At 34.8% G+C, this 22,880-nt stretch overlaps 1 protein-coding gene across 1 annotated transcript in view; it reads right to left on the bottom strand.

Annotated features, from left to right (window-relative positions):
* GPATCH2 (G-patch domain containing 2) overlaps window positions 1–22,880 on the bottom strand; it is a 125,401-nt gene that overhangs the window by 98,978 nt on the left and 3,543 nt on the right. The window contains exons 2-5 of the mRNA XM_085326084.1: window positions 16,965–17,678; window positions 11,594–11,655; window positions 4,667–4,849; window positions 3,725–3,804 (exon numbers count right to left, since the gene is read on the bottom strand). Coding sequence (XP_085182210.1) covers window positions 3,725–3,804; window positions 4,667–4,849; window positions 11,594–11,655; window positions 16,965–17,678 — 1,039 coding nt within the window. The remainder of the gene's footprint in view (window positions 1–3,724; window positions 3,805–4,666; window positions 4,850–11,593; window positions 11,656–16,964; window positions 17,679–22,880) is intronic.

Raw genomic sequence — 22,880 nt, 5'->3', positions numbered from 1 at the left:
AGCAATCAACAACATTCCCATTTGTTGAGAAATCAGATTGCTAATTGGTAAAAATTACGTCAACTGAAACAACACAATCAGAAGAGAGTCAGGGTGGTCTCTCAAATGTAGCTTTTATGTCTTATGTACTTTTTGAATAATTACAACTACATATAGTTAAGCTAGATAGTACAACCACGCTAAAAGGAAAAAAAAAAAAATCAATCCTGAGAGCACAAGATCTAAAACAGGCTTTCTTCAGTATCATGAAGTCAAAATCTATGACAGATAAGGGTGAGAGATGGAAAAGAAATAAAAACAACAGTCAAAAGAAAGCATAKTTTTTGTAGGGCATACCTTAGTTTAGCACTGTGAAAATGCTTCCTAGATTCCAGTCTGGAGAGGAAAAAATTCAACACAGGAAGAGATGACACGTCCAAGTGCTTAGAGAAACTCTAGAATGTACCTCCCTGACTCAGGAAAGGAACTGTAGGACAGCCAAGACAGCAACACTGATTTTTAAACCATATATTTTCACTTATTTATATGGAAGAGTTGCAAAGAAAACAGTGAAATTATTTAGTCAGTGAGTGCTAACTTGAGTAAAACATTAAATAAAAACCCCAAAGTAATCGTTTTCTGTTTTCAGTAACTATAGTTTGTGCTTATTTTCTTTTACTAGGGCTTCTGTGATCACTCTAGGAATTCATTTGAGAAAGCATGTCTTTAATCATTGAAGAAAAACAGTTCACCTATTTTACATGATGGAAATAAACAGAAGATGAATTRGCATTTCTCATACATCTAAAATGTTAGAGTTCTCATTTTAGTCTGCTAAATACCAAGGTTTCTCCAGTTAATTTGTTGGAAAGGCCAACAAATGCTTAGCTTTTTATTACCTGCTTTACAATGCCTCATTCAACCTGCCATTGGATTAAGCAGGGATTTTCAGAATATTTGCACTGCCAACATAGAATGCCACATGCTAGGTTTTTACAATCCTGGACAAACAGGAGGCAAGTAAGATCATTTAAAAGACGTATTCTGACTTAAAGGTAATATATTAATTACAGAAAGACAGAGTTTGTCTAATCTAAGCAACTTGCCTACTGAAATGCAAGAAAARCATCTGGATAGAATCTGAGCACCAAGTGTGATTACTTCAAATAAAAATTCACCAACTGGTCCACAGAGATCAGCATGCTTCCTTTGATTTTCAACTCCTGCTGCATTTAGAAACAGTGGCCTAAGTTTGCAATTTCCTTGGTATACAACAAGTAACAGCCTTATCCATAGCCTGTTGATTCTCTGATAGGTAAAATCCATACAGTTGGGCATTAAACATTTTTAGACAGAGATAGATGATATAGTACAGTCTTATCACAGCTATGAATTTTGCCTTCTGTAAACTAGTAATGACTTAAAGGCTTTTTTATTAGCTGCTATGGTTCTGAACCTTCAAAAATATCTTTTCCAAAAAAAAACCTAAAAAACTTACTCTATTTGTATGTTTGTATGCAAAGAGCTAACTATAGGTCACCTTCCCTGAGCACAAGATACACATCCTTAGACTGAGCATACAATATTTAAGAAATGTCAGCATATAATATTTAAGAAATGTCTCTTAGACAAAAACTCCATTTTTTGCCTTGTGTCCCTTAAAACTCCGTGTAAAAGCAGTGATAGAGACATCAGACTCCTTGCTGTTAAACATGAAAGAAGTAGGTCACCATCACTACTCTGCTCAATGAGTTGAGTCTGCAGTGTTCATTTCTCAGGATATTAATCTTTCTAAAAGCATTTTTGCTGCTCTTCACTGTTACTATCTAATAGGAGTAATTACTTCTTGTTCTGTTATCAGATGTCACAGGTATTAGAAGACTTTCTTTGTCATTGAAGTATCTGAAAAAATTTTCTTTAAAAAGTGATCTTGATTAAAATGCAAGCACATCTGCTKTGACTTACACAGCTACATTTTCAAAGATGGATGCAGCAGATGTGCCACAAACATAAATAGTTATTAAGGAGGTTAGAAGATCAGAGAACTCTACCTGTGAGTAGCTAACTCTACATTCATGCTATATGTGCACTCTTGCCTAAACATAGCAGTTTAGGAGATGTGTTCATATGTCAACCTTGTTTCACAATACTATGCAAATGATGTGTTTAATAACTGGAGGTAACAGAATTATCATTCTTTAGTAGATCGGCTTGCACTTTTCTCATAAAAGGAATCATGATACCATATGAGATATGATCACTGGAAGGCAAAATGGGCTCCTAAGGACAACCCAGAAAATGTAGCAGAAGATATTATATATTAATTATATATACGCATTCGCAGTATATCTTCATCAGTTGAAACTTGATCACCTTTTTACAATTTAGAGGAAAAGGCAGTTTTTAGGGTAGTTAAGCCATGTATCATCAATGCCATGAAGCTAACCTATCACTTATAATAGCTCCTATAAAATACCAGACTGAAATTGCAATAAGCCTAGAAAATGGGCTACAAATCCCRGATATGCTCAAGCAAGCAGTGAWCCAAAAATAAAAATAGGTAGATAGGAAACCAAGAACTAGATAGCATTTATCTATTTCATGACCACTACCAGTAGAGATCATAGGCCAAGGTTTTAAAGCATCTTATTCAGCTCCACATGGCAATTATTGGACAGAGACTTCAGTTATTAAAAAAAAATCTTCCCTCTTCAAAATGAGCTAAATTTCTAGCAGTTCTTTTCTACTCTCTGCACATGCAATCTCTCTCATTTCCCACCAGCATCTTATTTTGGTTAGGCAAATGAACAACACTGTAAGCAATAAAGAATAATGATGCTGAAGTATTTATCATGATGGAATATGTTTATTACACATTGATAGAGTGTCTTTTTCAACTTCTTTCAAACAGTATTTAAGTAAGGAACAGATCGCACTACTAGGAGTATACTTTATCTTAAAAAGTCCACTTTCTTCCCCATACTCTCCACCTMTGATGAACAAACTTAAAAATTCATTAGAATTTTATTTTAGGAAAAAACTATGGGAAAATCCCACTGTTTGGATTGCGTAGAGAAGCAAAGATAGCTGGATTTTCTTTTATTATAAACAATTATTCCTAAATCTTAATATACTGAAAAAAAACAAACAACTGTCATTTGTAGTCAGACTCCGAATAGTATTGTCTGAAGGTATGTGTGATACATGACAGCTGTATCACTAAACTTCTGGTTTTTTGTATATATCCTTTCCCCTCTYACAATAGAAATCAATTAAACAAAGCAGCATATGGATAGATTTTCAAAGTTGACTTTGGAGAGGAAGTAAAGCATTAGTACAATATTGTACCATATATCCAACCTAAAATGCTTTTAGTATTAGATAAAATTGAATATCTTGGGTCTGATATTTTTCTTCATAAGAGGGAAAAAAATATGCTTTAATGTTAGATAAACATGAAAAAACTTAAAAGACTCCCCCTTTTCCTTTATACAGATCAGATCAAGTAGGGGGGAACAGTCTTAGACTGTTTCTGCCATTGGAGTAGGTATATACAGATATTCCATTAAAATAGAATGGCAGAGGGAAGAGTCTTAGAAAAAAGTACTAAAAAAAGTAAACAAAATAAGCAGCAGTGGCACTGTAGTCTTACCATTCAATTTGTGCACAAGCACAAGAGGAACAAACACTTTTTTTCAAATTGTGAGAACAGCCTATATTAGCTTACGATAATAAAAGCACCTACCAACGCAGTCTGATTTCCTGAAGCCTTTTTTGTATTTCTTGCTGGCATTCCATGAAGATGACTAAATCTGCTCTGGAAACCTAAAAATAAGAAATGGGGATTGATTTAAGAGCTTTTCCTATATCACACSAACAAGAAAACTATCACTACATAGCAACCTATTGATTTATGACACTGACTTCAGTTAAAAAAAAATACACACACACATACACACACATATATATATATAAATAATATTGCCAAACATAGTACCTGTGGAAACAAAGAGCACAGAATCGAAAAACTGAGAAAGACTAAGTTGTCRTGAAAAAAAATACTCTCCATACATTTGCTTATTGCAGTTCTAATTCTACAMAGTTTGTTGCATAGCTAAGCGTACCATAGGGAAGCAGGGGAATGTTTTTGCATCACTTACAACTTCTTTAGCACTAGTTTTGGGAAGTTTAAAAATATGCTGAAAAGGCAGAGACTAGCTTTCTACATCCCAAGCATGTGAAAAATAAGCCTCACAAAAAAATTCAGTGCATTCCATCTACAGAGAACTAATTTAAGTGATTTGACTACTGCTCACACAAGAAAGAGAACTTTTTCTAAAATATATTCTCAATCCTATATCACTACATTCTAAAATTATCACAGAAGCTAGCAACAAAATTGAATATAAAGATTCCCTTTAAGTAATTCAATAATTCTCAATGCCAACATTGTGACAACAAATAAAAGAGCAGGCTAAAGTGAGCAACTTTTATACTTTCTGACTTTTCTAACCATTGACAGTTTTCTAATCATTGCTGTCTAATGGTGTCTTAAAATGAAGTAGTTGAGAGATAACAAATTGGTCATGTCCCAGATCATGTCAACATTTTACATATTCTATACAATCCACAGACATGTTCTACCAAAGCCAAGTGATTCTACAGTTGGCATTTCAATGTTACCTACCTCTTCTCCCTGAATGGGACATAAGTGGGAAAGTACCAGTTAAGATACTTTCGAAGACTGGATCAGGCAATTCTCTCTCCAGTTCTGTAGAGTCCTCCTGCTCCCACCAAGGAATGACCCCTGTAATTCCACATGCTCCGCCAGATTCATTTTCATGAAACCAGTCACTCTGCTCATCATCACCTGCATGAGAACAGCATCCACCCCAAGGCCCCCAAAAAGAGGGAGGAGCAGAGAAGATTAAAAAAGAAAATACAAAAAGAAAAAAAAAAGAAAAAAAAGAAGTTGCCCTCACTAAACAATCTGATAAGACAATAATTTCTTTTGCTTTATAAGTGTACAACAATGTATACAGCAGTTCTATTTGGCAAAATGTTTCTCAGTACCATTACAAGCACTGTCATCAATGAAAACACATACAATGTAACATTCTAAAATCAATTTAGAAGAGTGAAAAACAGTAATATACTAGTTAATCCTTTGTTGATAACTGCAGGAAAATCCATTTAAGTAACTGCACTTTCCATATTAACAAAAACAAGTCTTAATCTCCTGCAGGRAATTAAAAAATATAAAACTGTGAAACTAGTTCTTTGCAGCTGATAATGGTATGTAATTGGCTTAATTTCATGATTTGTATGTCTAGTAAAAGGGGAAAACAATCATGAACAGATGTGACTAAATGAAATTAATCTGATTAAATTCACTTAGAAATAAGTTTTGAAAAAGTTCATTTTAAATGAAAACTGACAGTGCYGTTTGATTGAGAATCATACTATGTTATATTATAAAGCTTGTCACTTTTATTAACAACATTTATAGATCTAATATTTAAATATTAGGAGTCAAAGTCAAATGCAAGGCAAGACTGAAAGTTTGATCTTAAACTTAACAGATATAAAACATACCAGCAATTGAAAATAAATTGCTGTGTTTCTATTAAAACATGTTCTTTCATACAAATTGGTAGTTGACAGTAGATCAGAAATTATCCTTATAATATATGCCAAACATCCTTTCTTATACTCAAAAATTACACTCCAACGGACATCTTGTATATTTTAACTCTACTTCAAAGCATCCAAACCATGCCTCACTATTTCTTCACATAAATTATTTCTGTATCTGCTGTTTCAATTTTTAAGTAGGTAGGACTAAACAAGAGACAAATACAACATTCATTAGATACTTTTTGTAGTTGTACAGAAAATGAAGTATTGTGTAAAATTTTATTGCCACTCAGGCCCATAATAGGAAGATACAAGTAAGGAAAACACAAGCAAAAATTTGAGGGGGGCAGGGGAGGAAAAACCAAGATTCAACACACCTTCTCCAAATAAATTGCTTAATGAAGAAGAATATATCAAGGCCAAATACAAGAGGAAATGGCTTAAGTGTTGAGGAAATTAACTAAGGCCTCTCACTGGTCACCTGCAGGTGAAATGTGACCTTTAAGTCTTGAATGGTCACTACTAATACCAAAATTAGTAGAGATGACAGAACAAAAGAACTTTTACAGGAAGAAAGTRAAAAATAGAGCTGAAAAAAGGAATTCTTATGTCCAAGTAGTATTTAAAGTGTTTTTTTTTTTTTGGTGTCAGGCACATTTCATATTTTTCTTTATAGCTCTTTTGATCCTCATTTATAGCTATGACATTTCACTGAAGTGTTCATCATTAATTCTACCTTGTTTTCTTACATTTGGAATGTGTCTAAGTATTGAACAAAGTTCAGGGAGAACTAAAAAAATAAAAAAATAAAAAAATAAAAAAGCACACCTTTTCACTAATTCTGAACCACAGGTCAATCTAGGATTGAATTCTTTTGCTTAGTTTTTGCACAAGTTTTTGTTTAAATAAGATCTGTCTGAATCTTTTGTCATAGTATGAAAATTCTAGATACCCTGACTAATAAAAAAACAGAATAATAATTTTTTTTTTTTTGGACATCTACTGTTCAGCTACAGCGGAAGAATGGAATTCTGCAATCTGGATATCAAAATTGGYTTAAGGACAGAAGTCTGTTACAGGTATGCAGTGCAGTCTTGGAAGAAGATTGATAACTAGCATTTAAGACTGTGTTGGAAGATTGTATATAAGGCAAATTGGGGTTATAAAAGAAAGGGGAATTATATTCTAGACTGAAGCATCTATTTTGCATCCCATCTGCTGGAGCCAATCAGGAAATAAATAGTATTGGCCTATYACAGAATGGAGAACTGTCAGCTCACTGGCCACTTACTGTATTAAGTGACTGAAATCAAACTTGAATTTTAGGTTTCTGCCAYGAAGTTCAACCCTTTAAGTACTTGCTCATCCAAGTTCTATGTTTTCCTCCAAAATGTAATTTATTCCAAAGCATTTGCATTGAGAGGGAAAGGGGGTCAAAAAGAGTTAGGGTTAAAGTTAGGGTTAGAAAGACAAAGTTAGTTAGAAAGGCAAAGTTGAAAAACATTAAGTTAAAATCAGCTGTGGTCCTGTGTGTGTATGTTTTTTTTTTTAATTTATTTTTGGCATTTAATGAATACTGTGTATGAGGGGCCGAACAGTTCTAGAATACTGTCACTCACTACAAGTCCAAACTGAAAATCCTGCAACTTGCTTTGAGTACCGTTCGCTAGGCACCTCTGTATATAATTGAAGTGTAAGCTATTCCAGGCAAGTAAAAACCAACTAAACTTARATTGAACAAGAATTTAACATGTTGGCTCAGGTTTAACAGAGCAAACTGCCTTATAAACATTCTTCATTAACTACTGAAAGGCTGATTATAATCCCCAGCAGTGCATTTCTACAACTGCAAAATGTCTGAATGATAATGGAGATATATTGTTTTGATCTATAAGGTAAACAGATTTCACTGATATTCACTGGCTGCCTGCACGTCAAACTCAATATTCAAGTTTTTCTTACATCAAAGTTCTACAAATTGTCTGTCCCTTCAGTCTGGAATACCTTACAAAGATAATCAGCAATTTGGAATTACCTTGTATAAGTATCACACATACAGAACTCAAAATAGCTCTCTGACATTGAAGTTACATTACTCATTAGCCAAGTTATTAGACAAACAATGCAAARTCTACAAACAGTACTACAACTGTAAATGGACTCCTCAAGATTAAAATGTTTGGCATGGTAATTCAAACCTTAAGGTCAAAGTCATCTGTCACAGTAAAGAGAATAAAAACTACAGCCAATGTCTGGAGCTTGAGGGGAAGGGGAGTGATTTTTACTTTCTTAYTAACTCCCATTTCATTTATGATAGAACCATTTACCATTCACTACATGCACAGCAAGGGTTCCTTCAGGGTGGGAGAAAAAAATCCTAACTTTTTCTTTTCTGTGCAACAGGACTATTAGCATGTTAAGCAACTACTAGTCAAGACATTACTACGTATTAYCCTATTATATAYTTCCCTAAACATCACGCTGGTTACTGCCAAACACAGAATACAAGACTATACTGACTATAGATATCTACCTATTAGGCCTTAGGCTTTTCTTACACAGTAGTAGAATCCAAGGATGCTGTGTTTTTTTTTCCTCCCCCCTCTTCCTTTTAGCCTCCTAGTCTATGCTCTTAAAACCAGTCAAAATCCTTTGAATATTTTTAATCAGATTATCAGCTTGAGATCAGTATAACCCTATTACCGCTACTCTTTGAGTGACAGCACACTCAGTTATATTTCGTCTACCAGTTACTCTATCATGGAGGGACCCACTTTTGAAAAGAAAACAGGGAAGACCACTGTGTTTAATAAATGCCAAATCTCATAGGTATGGACAGTATAAAAGAAAGGCCTCTTCCACACTCAGGTTTGGTAGCCAAATACTTAGATTCTCTCTCTCAATTAACTTACACTGCTCAAAAGGCAACACGATATCCACAGCATATATGACTTTACGAGGAGTAGAAATTCGAAGCAGTATTTGTAACTTCAAAATATTCCAAAAGATTCACTACACTATCCTTTACCCTTACTTTTAGGTATTATGAACTTTAGCACTACTCAGCGCAATACTCTGAAGTTTTGACACTCTTTCAAACAACAATAAATATAAAAATTATCTAAGTCTTCAAACTGATCTCTGAGCTTTTCTATATCCACATCCTTAACACAAGAACAAAAATTGTTTGTAGATAGTGTTAATGTTTCTAGAATTACTGTGAATCAATTCCTATTCAATCAGAACAATAATGATCATTGCAAATAACAGTCAATTTAAGACTCGGAAATGTCCAGCTTAGTACTAAAACTCAACTCCTTTCAGTTACAAGCATTTCTTAGAGTTGCAGCTGATACACTGAAAAAAAATAATGTTGACTTAATATCTGTTAAAAACAAACAAACAAACAAACAAACAAACAAAAAACTCTCTCCTTGCAAAAAGTTTCTACTTCCCCTTCCTCCCTTTCCCAACCTCTGCTTTCCCTGTTTTTGCCCCATATTACCTAGTCTACACATTTGGCTAGTTATCACCCATTGACATTAGATTATAAGAGTTTGATTCAGAATCAAACAGGTAAAATGAAAATTACAGCTCTGTTACTAAACAATACCATTGACATTTCTATTGTAAAGGACCAGCACTGAAAAAAGGTAACACTAAACCAGCGAAAGAATGGTCATTTACTGATCCCTCCTCCCCTTTTATTTTCCCACAATATATTTATGCAAAACACAAAATAACTAGAGACATTCAATAACGCTACTCAGTGATTCAAATAATTTAACTTATGATTTAAGAGCACAAATATTGACAAAAAAATATCAGATGGATACTTAAAAGCTATATGCAACTGTGAAATGTGTAAGTCAACTTGCATATAGATATAATGGAAAATATTTCAAAAYACCAAGACAAAAGAGAAACTAGTACAGGAAAGTAAAATCAAATCTTTTGGAAATGTCTCATTGAAACAGTTTTGGTCTAAAGTTAGAACTGATCTAAACTTTCACAGACAGCTGAAATTCTTCAAAGAGCTGTATGTAATGCAAATAAAATGATACTTATTTTGAATGGAAAGAACAGCTTACATAGCACAAGTTATTAGCAGCCTTGTTCAAATGAGCAAGGAGGGTACACCTCTGTTCCACAGTCTGAAAATATCTCACTACTAAAACATTGAAAAAAAAAAGACTTTAAAAAGATTTTTTCTTTCTTCCACACACAGAAGTAATAGTATGTGGCAAACTGCATAAGAAAATAATTTCCTTCGTCATCAATTTAGAATCATCAACAGAAAAGCAATAGTCTTAATCACCTGAAAGACTTTTTGCCTCATTTGTCAAAGACAGTGGACTCCTGTTCCATGAACTGGCACTACGATACTAGCATAATATATGCAAAGTTTCCTAAGTTGCACTTAGTTTATATGATGATAACAAACACTGGAAAAAGAACAAAAATCTCATCTTATGTTTCCATCCTCTCTAGCTTGAATCATAGAATGGCTAATGTTAGAAGGGATCTCTGGAGATCATCTAGTCCAACCTCTCTGCTTAAGCAGASTCRCACAGAGCATGCTGCCGAGGACCAGCTTCTGAGTATCTCCAAGGATGGCAACTCCACAACTTGGGCAACATGTTCAAGTGCTCAGTCACTCGCACAGTAAAGTTTTCTTCTTCTTATATTCAGGTGGACCTTCCTTTGTTTCAGTTTGTGCCCACTGCCTCTTGTTCTGTTGCTGGGCACCACTGAGAACTGACTTCTTTACATTCTCCCTTCAGATATTCAAACACATTGGTAAGATTYCCCCTCCTCAGCCTTCCCTTCTCCCAGCTAAACAATTTCTGCTCTCTCAGTCTTTTCTCATATGARAGTTTTCACTAGTCCCTTAATCATCTTTGTAGCCCTCTGCTGGACTTGCTCCAGTAGCTCCATATCTTTCTTGTACTGGGGAACCCAGAACTGGGCACAGCACTCCAGGTGTGGCCTCATCAGCGCTGAGCTCACCAGAACTCCCAGGTTCTTCTCAGCAGAGCTGCTTTCAAGCAGGTCAGCCTGTAGCCTGTACTGATGCATGGCGTTATTCCTTCCTAGGACCCCGCACTTGCCTTTGCTGAACTTCACGAGGTTCCTCTCTGCCCAATTCTCCAACATGTCCAGATCTCTCTAGGAACATAATCATCTGGTGTATCAGCCACTCCTCCTTTAAACACCCACAAGCTTAAGGAGGGTACACTCTGCCCATCATACAGACCATTAAGGAAGAAATTGAACAGTACTGGACCCTATATTGACCCTTGCAGTACACCTATAGTTACTGGCCTCCAAATAGACTTGACTAACACATATAAAGACGTAAGAACATTATGCATACAAAAGGAAAGTTCTGAATATTTGTTGCACTTTAAAGCACTGAATAATGTTTCGATACATCACATTGTTCAAACGTTACTGGGGAGAGATCTTTCAGAGAGGASAAACGCTACACAGCATGCATCTTCAAATCTCAATCCTAGAGTGCTAAAAAAATTGGTCCTTGTTTAGAAAGCATCTCTGAATGAAAATAAACTACACAATACTTATACATACATATTTATTCAAAAAGCAAACAAACCCCCCAAAACTCACTCAGAATTAGTTTGAAAGGCAGTACTATGATATGGTCTTGCGAAAAATCTGTATTAACCGAGGAGTTAAAACCTAGCCAAAAGCTATCTTGAAAAACATTTGCAGTACAGTAAGCTCACATACAATCTTTTGGAGATTAAAGTTWTTTATATAAAAATCTAGTGATAGATTTAGGATGCCTTGCCACAGCATTTCAAAAACTCTGGAAGAGAGCTATACTTCAACTCATTAAAATAGTAATAGCAACTGAAATACAGTAATCAACCTATGAAATAACTTGTAACGCTTATAGAATTTCAACTGATGTGCTTTGAGTGGTTGGAGAAGGGAAAGATTGTTTCAATACCTTGTCTTCCCTCATCATTGGTAAACAAACCAGCATCACTGCTGCTCAGACTGCTGGATTCACTGTAATAAGAGAAARAAAGAAACAGATCAAAAGAACAATTGATCTTTCAGTCGTAAAATATTAAGGAGACAAGGCTGTGCTGATATGGAATTTAAGACCAACAAAGATCTCAAAGAAAATAAGATAATTTTTTTTTAATCAAACTGCAAATATCCCAGTTCCATTAACTATAAAGCATATTATTTTTGGCACATAAACCCATAGGAATCTAATGGTACCCTGACAGTAAGCCAGATGCAACTGCAACGAGCTGCTGACAATTGATGCATTTTATTATCTGCTTCCATCRAACACTCACTAGTTCTTTCTTATGCTGTGCAATTCAGCTTGATCCTGCAACATCACTACTCAATAAAAATACAAAAAAAATCTCAATCAAAAGCAATCTAAGCCTTTCTTCAGCACATGAWATATAATAGTCTGAAGACAGAATTACCTTTGTAAACATCATTTGCAAATATTCTGGAAAATACACTACTTCAGGATTCGCTACATACTACTCGGCAAGAAAGAAATTTACAAAAATGGTAGCCTATTAAATCAAAGTACAGTTCACCCTGAAGAAAATGAATATGATCAATAGAATCATAACACCAACAAAAGAAAGGCAAGTTATAATTTACTTTTCTGTAACTTCTGTCATGGCCTTAGAATTAAAATATGTGCATACAACATGCACACACTTCTCTAAATTTGAAAACTCCAATTGGGAACATACTTACATCTTTRTTGTATTCATACTATTACAAACAAYATTCTRTTGTTTCCAAATACAGAAMTAGTCTCTTGTCTTTCGATAACATAGATCGCAATTGGACGAGCATCACATTATAGGATTTTTTGTTAAAAAAAAAAAAAGTTTGAGTAGCTCTATTAAGGAAATAATAATCACCAGAATTTAATCATACTATTCCTATAATGCAGAGGATCTGAAAAAGTCACCTCTGTTCACCTAACAAATTCAAGTATAAGTTATAAATTCTAYGGCTACTCTCAATGTTGCATACAAACTATGTAAAAAGAAACTGAGATCTGTTTTGACATTTTTACCTTTATTCAAATTATGACATACACACAGTCCTACACYTGAATTCAACTGATTTAGTAGATTATTTTTAGTTACTCCCTATGCATATTTAGATTAGTTCTATTTTTGTTTCTAAATATCTAGTAGAGTTAGGAAAATTTTTAAATGTTCATCTCAAYGATAAATCTCAATAACTTTCAAGCTTCTAGAATCAGTTATGTAAAATGAGTCTAATTTATGTTTAATCAAAACTATATACTTATTTTTACATCTTCATTTTGGAAGCATTCTAACAGGATTCAAAACCAAATATGATATCAGGAGCCACAAAGCAGTTATCTGCAGCTATCACTTTTATATATACCCAGCTTTGTATTTGAAAAATAAGTTCTTTTAACCTTTGCTGTACTTTCTACTTATATGCATGCTTACTRCATAAACAGTACTTCTACCACCTCTTATCCATAATACAAGAAAATGAGACTTAAAGAGTTCTTAACTTGGATAATGGCCCTAAATAGAAGAAACRTGACAAGCATTGAGCACTGATCTGTATTTAAATAAGGTGACCAAGGTTTGAACCTCCTAATACTGTAGAGCTAGGTAAAACCTAGCACCTTCTGTCTAGAAAGCACCCTATCCTTGCTTCAGTTACAGGATAGATGGCATTACTGTCCTTACATTTCAGTGTGCTATTTTATATCATACATCTTTCTTCAAAAAAAGAACACTCTCYTTCATAGATTCTTCCTGTCCATTTATTCCTGTCTAATTAAAGGCTTTTTTATTTTTTAAATGAAAGATTTAGGAAATCTTTTAGCTTTCTCCACTAAGACTTCTGACTTTGAGAGAAAGTTTCCTTCCATTAAACGAAAAAACAAAAATAAAAACAACTCTTTAAATGTGCACATAACTCTTACTGTAGGAATAGTCAGTTCATGAAGTCATAAACTCTGGAAGTTTTCAGAGGTACAATTAACAACARGGTTTTGTTCATTTGTTTTTTCTTTAAACCATAAACTACAACCCTGGCATATTTATGGCAGCCAGTGTTCACTTTCCTCAAGCCACAGTCAAACAGGGTAGGCATTACAGCAAAGAATTGCTGCATGACAGTCCTTTAACTGAATAAACATAAGACATCTGAAATTAATTTATTACTATCTAAACACAGGAAAGCTGTTATGATGGAAGTTATTTCCAGTTTTAATACAATTTTGTGCTTTAGATTGTTAATTTCTTTGCTTTGTAACAAAAATCCCTCTTCCAGCAAGACTTCCGGGGGGCAGGGAGGGAAAAAAAAAAAGAACCTCCACAGACTCTAGAGAACAAGGTGTGCAGGTAAAGTCTGAAGAAAAAACTTTCCTGCTGCCCCCTATTCCTGCAAAAAGCCCAAACCCTAGATTTCACAACTTTACTTATACATCTGTGAAAGCAAAGAGGACATMATTTTTATTATTAGTCTACCATCAAAGCAAGCTGCCCTACGCCCTGGATTCCTGTGGACTTGTGACCTTTGTTTACTAATTAATACCATCCTCAGGAATTGATCAGCCACTGTACTCAGTGATGGGCAAGCTGCTGAGTGTCTCTCAAAGAGGGCAATTTAGATTTCTCCTCTCCTCAGTCATCTTTATAACATCTTCTAGGAATTAAGCATCACTCAGAACACCCTACCTTGTCAAATTTGATTGAAATTGGCCAAGGAATTAAGTACAGGGGATGAGGAAAAATGAGGAATGGATAGGCTCTGATCACAGAAGTCTCACAGTTCTAAGGCTCAAAAGTAGCCTCACCTAAATTCATCTTTGGGATCATTTAGATTCTGACATTTTAATAGCGTGAAGATTCCTACTACGACTACTGAATCCTGCACTTAGAGCGTTACTGTTGTGTGGCACTGATAAAACACTCCAAAGAAATGTTACTTGCTCACTAAGCTTTTTTAATGCACACTTCAAATATATATTATGCTATTTTAAAATAACATAATGTTACACTGCATATTTACTCTGCAACCTTCTCCTCACCAGTTTAGATCCAAGGAATTCAACTCCTACCTCACAGAACAGCTGTCAGGATTAGTTATTAGCTTTCTTTTGTTTTTTAAAACTGAACTAAAAAAAAAATCACTAATTTGGAGGTGCGCTAATTTGCATGCACACAAATATACRAGGCTTATTTTGTACATTTTTTTATTTTGTATTTCGCTCTCCCAATAAGCATTGCTGAAAACATGAGTCTTATGGAGAGATAAAGCATCTCGCCTATCTTCCGCAGTCTTAGAAGACACCTATTCTCTTTTAAAATCTCAGCATTTACTTATAAAACAATTTCATAAGAAAAGAATTTGGTAGTTGTTTGCTATTCTTCCAGTTAAGTGATATCAGCTAACTATACAGGCATTGCTGTATTTAAACAAAGCTAGTTTAAAACTTTAGTAAAAACGTTTCAGATACAAACTGTTCAGAAACAGTATGCATATGAAAGGCTTAAATCTGATGGGTTTCTAATCACATTTCTGAAAACGAATTTTCTAATTCAGTTATTTCCAAACCTTTTTGAACAGAGGACCACTGCTTTCCAGAATCATGGATTATTCAACCATGTTCACGAGCAGAAAACACTATGAAAATGACCTGGTTTTAAAGGCTATTTATTGAGGCCACAGATAAATTTCTGAAGTACAGCTTAAGAATGACAACATTAGGTATAACAAACATCAGGTATTTCAAAGAGAAGAACGGATTTTAAAATCAATGATGCTTCTTCAGTGAAAAAGGATAATCTGACTGACCTGGAAGCAACACACTTGAGAGTCTGTAAGATTTTCATATTGGTCATGTCTCTCTTCACTCAGAAGTTAGCCAYAGAATTTAAGAACTGTTATTCTTATGGCTTAACAGAAAATCATTAAAAATTAAAATAAAAAAGAAGAATATATACATATGATAAACAATGAAATGGTTTCTCCAAAGAAACTTTCAAACCACCTATCTTTAGGCACCAAATTTGGTGACACAGATTTCCAGTACAGATGAAACAAGTTTTCTAAAAGCTCCCTGGCAGTACATCCTCCAAACTTATTTGTCTAAGAGACATGTCTGAAGTTAAAGTGGCTGCCCTAAAAATACTGCTTCTACCTAATAAAGTTATGAAGACAGATGCAATCTTTAAGACTTGTCATTCATATGGCTGTTTCAACTGCTCATCTTCCTCAGGTGAGAGACAAAATCACCATGTAATAAAAAGACTCTGAACTTTTCTAACAATAACTTGTGTTAGTCACTCACCAATACTGCTGTCATTACAGTAACTGAGTTGCCTGTTTTTGCYAAAACCCACAGGTACTTTCCCAACATTTAAATTCTACTTATGCAATAATCAAAAGACAATAGTATGGATAAAATGTCTACGAGAAATASGAATACTGTTGCTGTCAAGTAACCGAGCTAGTATGTGTTTTAATACAAGTCTTTCCTGCTGACAGTTCTGCATTCAGAATCAGACACAAAGGATAAACATAATCAGGCTTACCAGACCCTGCAGGTAAGATCCCTTGGGTATGATGGAAAAATGACTTACACCTCACTGTGTTGTCAAAATAGTACTTTGGAAACAATTACCATTGTAGTATGCCTGCTGTCTGGAATGGATGGATGAGATGTACTGCCAAAGGGTCATCATTCCCCCATTTTTCTAATAGCAAGCTCAGGTGTTTCTGAACTGTAAATTGGTTTTTACATTTTGTAAGTGATGTATATCCTTGGCAACCTGCAGACTTTTTATGCTGAGGACACATAAGAACGTACTGTCTAAATGGTGAATCTAAACACTGACAACCCTTCTGATGAACAGGGATAACAATCAAAGCATCAATGTTTAGAAATCAGAAAAATCTTAGTTTTCGCCTGTGAAAGTCTGAGAACTGTCACCAGTTGAAACACACAGGAAAGCATTTTAATCATTTGTGTATTCTATCTTGTCTTTCTTATCTTGAAACAATTAGATTGTATGCTTTCAAGAAGTTGTCTTCTTAGTTTACCCCGTCACTTGATTCTACATCTGAATTCCTAAATCTTAAACTCAGTATAGTATATGTCAAATATAGCAGAAAAAGAACCCTAAGAGTAGCTTACTAGAACATGTACAACTGATGCTTGCATTTTAACTCTGAAATTAGGAAGAATTCCAAAGGTTGCCAATATCTACACTAACAACGGTAATATAAGCAGACAAGTATTATTCGAAGTTTCTGTAAGAAGTAAGAGAAAGAATAACCTGTCACTCATGTTCTCATCTGAGCCCTTTTGCTCCTCATACTCCATTTTGTCCTTATTTGCTTGGTTCACTTCTTCATTTTCTATAACTACTCCCTCATCCAAGATTTCTGGTCCATGTCGAGTTGCAGCTACTTTTCTTTTTTTCACTTTGCTCTTAGAAAACTCTTGATGTTGATATGATTTATTGTCATTGTCCATTTCTTGATCTCTGCTGCTATCCTGCTGTTGAGTTATTGTCAGTGCATTAGAGACTTCCGATGGCAGATCTATCGCCATCCGCTTCACTTTTCTTCTCCTACGCAAAGTTCTGTTTCCTAAATTGTCAACAGCCAAATCTGGTTCATGCCACAGCGGTCTTTTGCCTCTAATGTTGTTTAAGTTTGAGGAAGGTCGACGTTTAGCAACCAACAACTGGTCATCAGAGTCACTGTGATCTTTCTTATTAGCATGACTTTCCCTGTAGTCTTTGTTTGATTCTTCCACACTGGAATCAGAACCTTCACTTAAACAATGACCAGTCTCCCAAGGATGATGGGTGGTAAAAGAACGTCTCTTTCGTCCCCTCCTTTTTCTTGCCTGTCGTTTTAGAAGACAAGACACACTTCGAGAATGATCTCCAGTATCAGCAAAGCCTCCTCTAGCTTGCTCTGAACTTTCTTCCAGTGCTGAGACCAGATCATGGACTAGCTCCTCCATAGTCCTACTGAAATGCCTGTATTTTCCAGGAAAGCGAAAAACAGAACAAAAATGAATCAGAGATGYGTCAACTCTACAACATTCTTAGCTGCCAAAATTACCTGAGTCTGCAATGTAGTATCAATGTCAGCCCATCCTACACAATTTACACCTACACTCATATACATTACTTTTAGAAGGCATCATGCCAAATTTCTGTCTTGGAAACAAAAGTAGCATCTTTCATTTGCTTTTAATCCTACTAATATTGTTATATTTGATTTTACCTCATCATATTTTTATGTTTTTCAGTGATTCAGTGTGGCAACTGAAATGGACAAAGACCATTCAATGTAAGTGTAGATGGGGAGCACATTTTAAATTTATGAATGGGAAACTGAATACATAATATTCCTCTTTGATAGTACATTATGGAGTTCTGTTTAAGAGTTGTCATTAGGATAAAGGATTTTTAAGGATAATTATCTCTTGATGCCAAAGTAGAGGTAAGACAGTAATTCTTTGATTATATATTACTTTTTTTAATAGAGAATAACTCTGTCTTTCCAAATGGCTGATATTTATCTTATTTTTTAAAATACTGATTTAGTAGAGTGATATTAAGTTGAGAGAATGTCCTGCTACAGGTAATTCTAGAGGATTAAATGTGAAGTTTTCTACCACATCCAGGCACTCACTTCCACAGAATCATACACTTGTGAAAAGAGAAGAAAAAAGAATTCCTAAACACACAATATCTGATTAAGGACTTATCCTTTCAAACGTTTCTCTCCTCCCTCCCTAAATTTCACTAGCATTTAGCATTTTCAACTCAATATGCTTCAGAAAGTTCACCCATGCATTACAAGAACATAATTATATAAAAAAGACATGACATTAACAGATTGCTGGTAAACTCTACAGAGAAGGTTTATAATGGTTTATAACTTCAGAGGAGGATTAAACACACTGATCAGATTCTCACATCAAAGCATCAGAAGTCTCCTTTCTTTTAAGTAAACCTGAGAAGAATGTTCATGATCATTACTACATTACACCAACTGATAAATATGGAGAAGCACGTACATAATGTAAAGGGATGTTTAAAAGCAAGACTATTCACAYTGTTTTCCAGTAAGTGTTGATGGAGGCATCAATGAATAATTTTCTACCTGTATTAGTGGAGCCACAGAGTGGAGAGAAATTATGGATGCATAGCACATAGGTTCTCTAACTTAGCACAAACTCCAATGTTCAGGGCGCTCAGATGGGATGACTGAATGGACAATCATGAATGCAAAGCACAAATTTTTAATATTAGTGAGGGAACATATTTAACAAAAATATTTAAGAGCATATTTAAGAAAAAATTAAAGCTGRTCATTAAATATCTTACCCTAAGAAATACTCTATTCTCATTTTAAATGGCTTTCAGAAACACTTATTTTAAATATTTCAGTTGCAAGATATGGGCCACCAAAAGAATGGAGTGAGGTACGCWGAAGCTCACTTTGAATTCCTGAAACTATGTCACTTATTTCTAATATTTAGAATTTAATTCTAGAATTCTAATATTTAGCATTTATTTCTAATACTTCTGTTTCTAACTTGCTGTAATCTCTAGCCCTATTACTCTTTCTTAATCTGAGATTTTCTTTGGTTTTTAGTACAGCAGAATCTTTATATAATCTCTTAAAAGGTGACACACAGCTCTGGAAGAACAGCACAGTTCTTAATTCATTTGGTTCTCAGGAATCAAAACCTTCATAATAACAAAAAATATTTCTCAGAAGCAAGATACGCAAAGCAACATGAAAAACTTTTCAAATAAAGCAATGATTATCAGAAAATTCAGAGGGGAAAAAAAAAGAAATGACAGCCAATTAATCCAGGACTTGCTTTTAGAGACAAAAATTACAATGATTTAAAATCAATTCATATTTTTAGTTCTCAAAACTTCATTTATTGCAGGTTTTTTTGCTTGTGTAGTAGGAATTTTAACTACTAATTGTTTTAACTACTAATTGCAAGACTGTGTATATTTGTGCAAGACTTCTTATACATGAGGCTTAAACAGTATACAAAGTCAGATACATTAGCCYGTGTTTCTCTGCAGCTAGAATAACTGCACTGTAGAGAGGTCATCGGTCTCTTTAGCCTCATTTTTAATACCTGCAAAGACAGCTATCTTTTCAGGTACACACCAGAAACCATGCTCTTAAGATGTAATGGGCTTTCTAATACTTCCGAGCTGATAGAACAGGAGCATAAGGCTCAGACAGATGTGCTCCAGTGGATTTATTTGGGTTAGTTCGAGAAATTACTTCCTCCAGCTACCTGCCAGCCCTTCTACCACAGGTTTTTATTTCCATAATAGAGCTGAAACAGGCAGAACTGCGCCAGCAACTTGACTAGTGGGCATAAACCTACTTGCCTCAAAGATGACAGGCTTCTGCTAGCATGCCAGAATGTGAACTGGAAGAAGCGAGTATGCAATCTTTCCGTCCATTGTGCCGCAAGGCTAGTAGCAGAAAGTAAAGGGAGAGGGAAAGATGGGATACTAATRTCTCAGGCCACTGTTTATGATTAATTTGTTCAAGTCACAGTCCCTAATCCATATGGATAACTATACCACCAAAATCAATGTTGCTCCTACAGTGGGCATACCAATTTATTCCAGATAATAGCATGAGTACTGCGGTATAGTTACCACTATAGTTSTACGAAATACTGTAAGATCAATTAGAATATATCCACTTTACATTCATATATGTGATCCAACTTCATCCTGAATTTCACAATAAATTGCTACAAGTTCAAAAGACAAAACTTAGGAGTGAACATTCTTAAATGTTTTGGAAGTAAGGGGATAGTAGGATTCTTAAAAGGCCTTGGGCAGTAAGGCAGTTAGTTCCCATCAGACAGCAACTTTAAATCTTATGAACTCCTACAATTAATCTTTTCCACTGAATATTAAGTCTCTTCATTGATCTCAAAGCTGCAGCACCTAAACTGAATAAAAGCTGTAACAGGGCAATGACCTTGTTTACCCTACAAATTACAGCCATGATCTCATGTATAATATAGCTGTGCATTAACTGCATTATATTCTGGAGAGATCAAACTCGTAATTACTTTAGCATTCTTCCTTAGTACGATTACRAGAATTACTTCATCAGTTTGGGACATCAGAAGCTCCTTTGTAATATACTCAAAATACACAACACACTGCACTTCAGCTTGTCACCCTCACCACATATTCAACACGCCAGTGATCAACATTAAACACTGAAAATCCAAGAAATCATTTCTGCTTAATTTTACTGGATCTTTCAATTCTCTTGCTATGATTAAAGAAGAAATGGCAACAGCAATCAGGTAGAACAGTTAGACTGAAAACTTATTTTTAAAATTTGGGAGCACATTTTTATTATGGCACTATTTATAAGATAATTCCAGTTTCCACAACTTTCCATATTGTTCACAACTAACTGTCAACCTTGTATTCCAAAGCTATTAAGTATGTTTTAATTGTTTCCATAGATGTTGCTTTAGTAAAAATAYCAGTGTAGAAAATAGCGTGAAAAATAACAATAATGGAAGTCAGACAAAAAGTTTTAAGGATGTAATCAGCAAGTACCTACTGCATCCAGTAAGATGAGAAATTTTAAAGCTTGTAATAGAGAATGTAGGACAACATATTAAAATACATAAAATATTAAGTTAAGCCACAGTTTAGTATGACTCACATAAGGCTATAAAAATGCTGTTATAGCAACAGCCCACAGCTAGCAATAAACTGTAATGTCTCTGCTAGAAGATAGTATTTTACTGTAAGAAAATACAATTTGCCTACGCTGACCTTTACATTTACCTGAAGCAATTTTGATGCAGTTCACTAAAGGCTGACCCATTTCCTCTCCCTCTGTTACCAGAAACAGCAATAAGAGTAGTGTTTGTAGGAAGTGACATAACTGCTTTTAGCTACTCCAAAACAGTTAACATAGCTCATATCATTCAGTATCAAACCCACTAATTGAAATAATAAGCATTTACTTTTTCAGCRTGATCAGGCATCGTATTTCTAGTTTTGTTCCCACCTAAAATACCTGACAATGCAGAGGTCTTACCGCTCACAAAATCTCTCAAGTTCTGAAAAGAGCATGGTAACCATCAACAAGAAGTCTGGAGGAAAGCAGTTCCCTCAGAACCATGATTTTTGCTCTCTTCACAACCCATCTCGATGATCACAAACTAAAAGCACGAGAAACAAGTACTTCCATTAACATTCGGACTGTGAAACATGATTTTCTATAATCTTCTCTCATATAGATTCTCTGATGTCTCATAGCATGGCTGTAGTCATACTTTAACCTCAGACAGCTACTAAACTGAGTTCCATTTCTCTACGTCAGAAGTTAYTTTCACAAAGCCTCAGAAACATAATGTTGAGACCTTTTCTTTACTGCTGAATGTGAACAAATGTTGATTAAAAGAGAGCACATGTACACATGCAAAAGAGCAAGAAAAAGTGCACGTGCAAAAGAGCAAGAAAAGGAAAGTACCACCACTGTTCCTTGGGCTATATGTAAATGCGAAAGTAAAATGGATCAACTCAACTTAATTAAAAGCTTTAAATAACTCACAAGAGATTGTGGTAGATGAGAGAATAACTGATAGACTAAGTTATGCAGCTAGGTAAAAGCTTATGGCACACATCAGAAATGGAAAACAGGGCTAGATTATTTAAATTTGCCTGTCATCGCTTGCCATCAATTGAGAGGAGAACCCAAAGCATCCAGTCCACATCTATCTACATCTTTAAGTGTTCTCTGCTGATCAACTAGCTACACAAAAATACAAGACAACCAATAATCTGTCCCTGTACAAAACCTTGCTGAACGGCATAACAGCTAGCTATCAAGCTATGTAGAATTGCAGTATCGTTATCTACTCTTCTAACCTCTAACAATCTTGCCCAGTGTTTGCTGTAAAGAGTGAGTCAATGCACTGGCAACACATTCAGGGCAGCTTTATGATTCAGATCAAAGAAACTTAATACAAATTTAATTTTTTGTTTTATTAAAACAAAAACCAGTGTCACCAGAGACAAACTTAGAGAAACTGAATACCAAAAACTATAATTATTCTGAGTTTCATATAAGATAGTATGAACAGTGGCAAGAATCTAGGGCTCTTGAGACAAATCAGAGTATCGTATTGAAACATGTCGGTATCT

The sequence above is a fragment of the Rhea americana genome, unplaced genomic scaffold (assembly GCF_003343005.1).
Source record: "Rhea americana isolate MKP2758 unplaced genomic scaffold, rheAme1 scaffold_127, whole genome shotgun sequence".
Lineage (NCBI taxonomy): Eukaryota > Metazoa > Chordata > Aves > Rheiformes > Rheidae > Rhea > Rhea americana.
The sequence above is the reverse complement of the archived record's forward strand: the minus strand, read 5'-3'. Positions and strand labels throughout refer to the sequence as shown.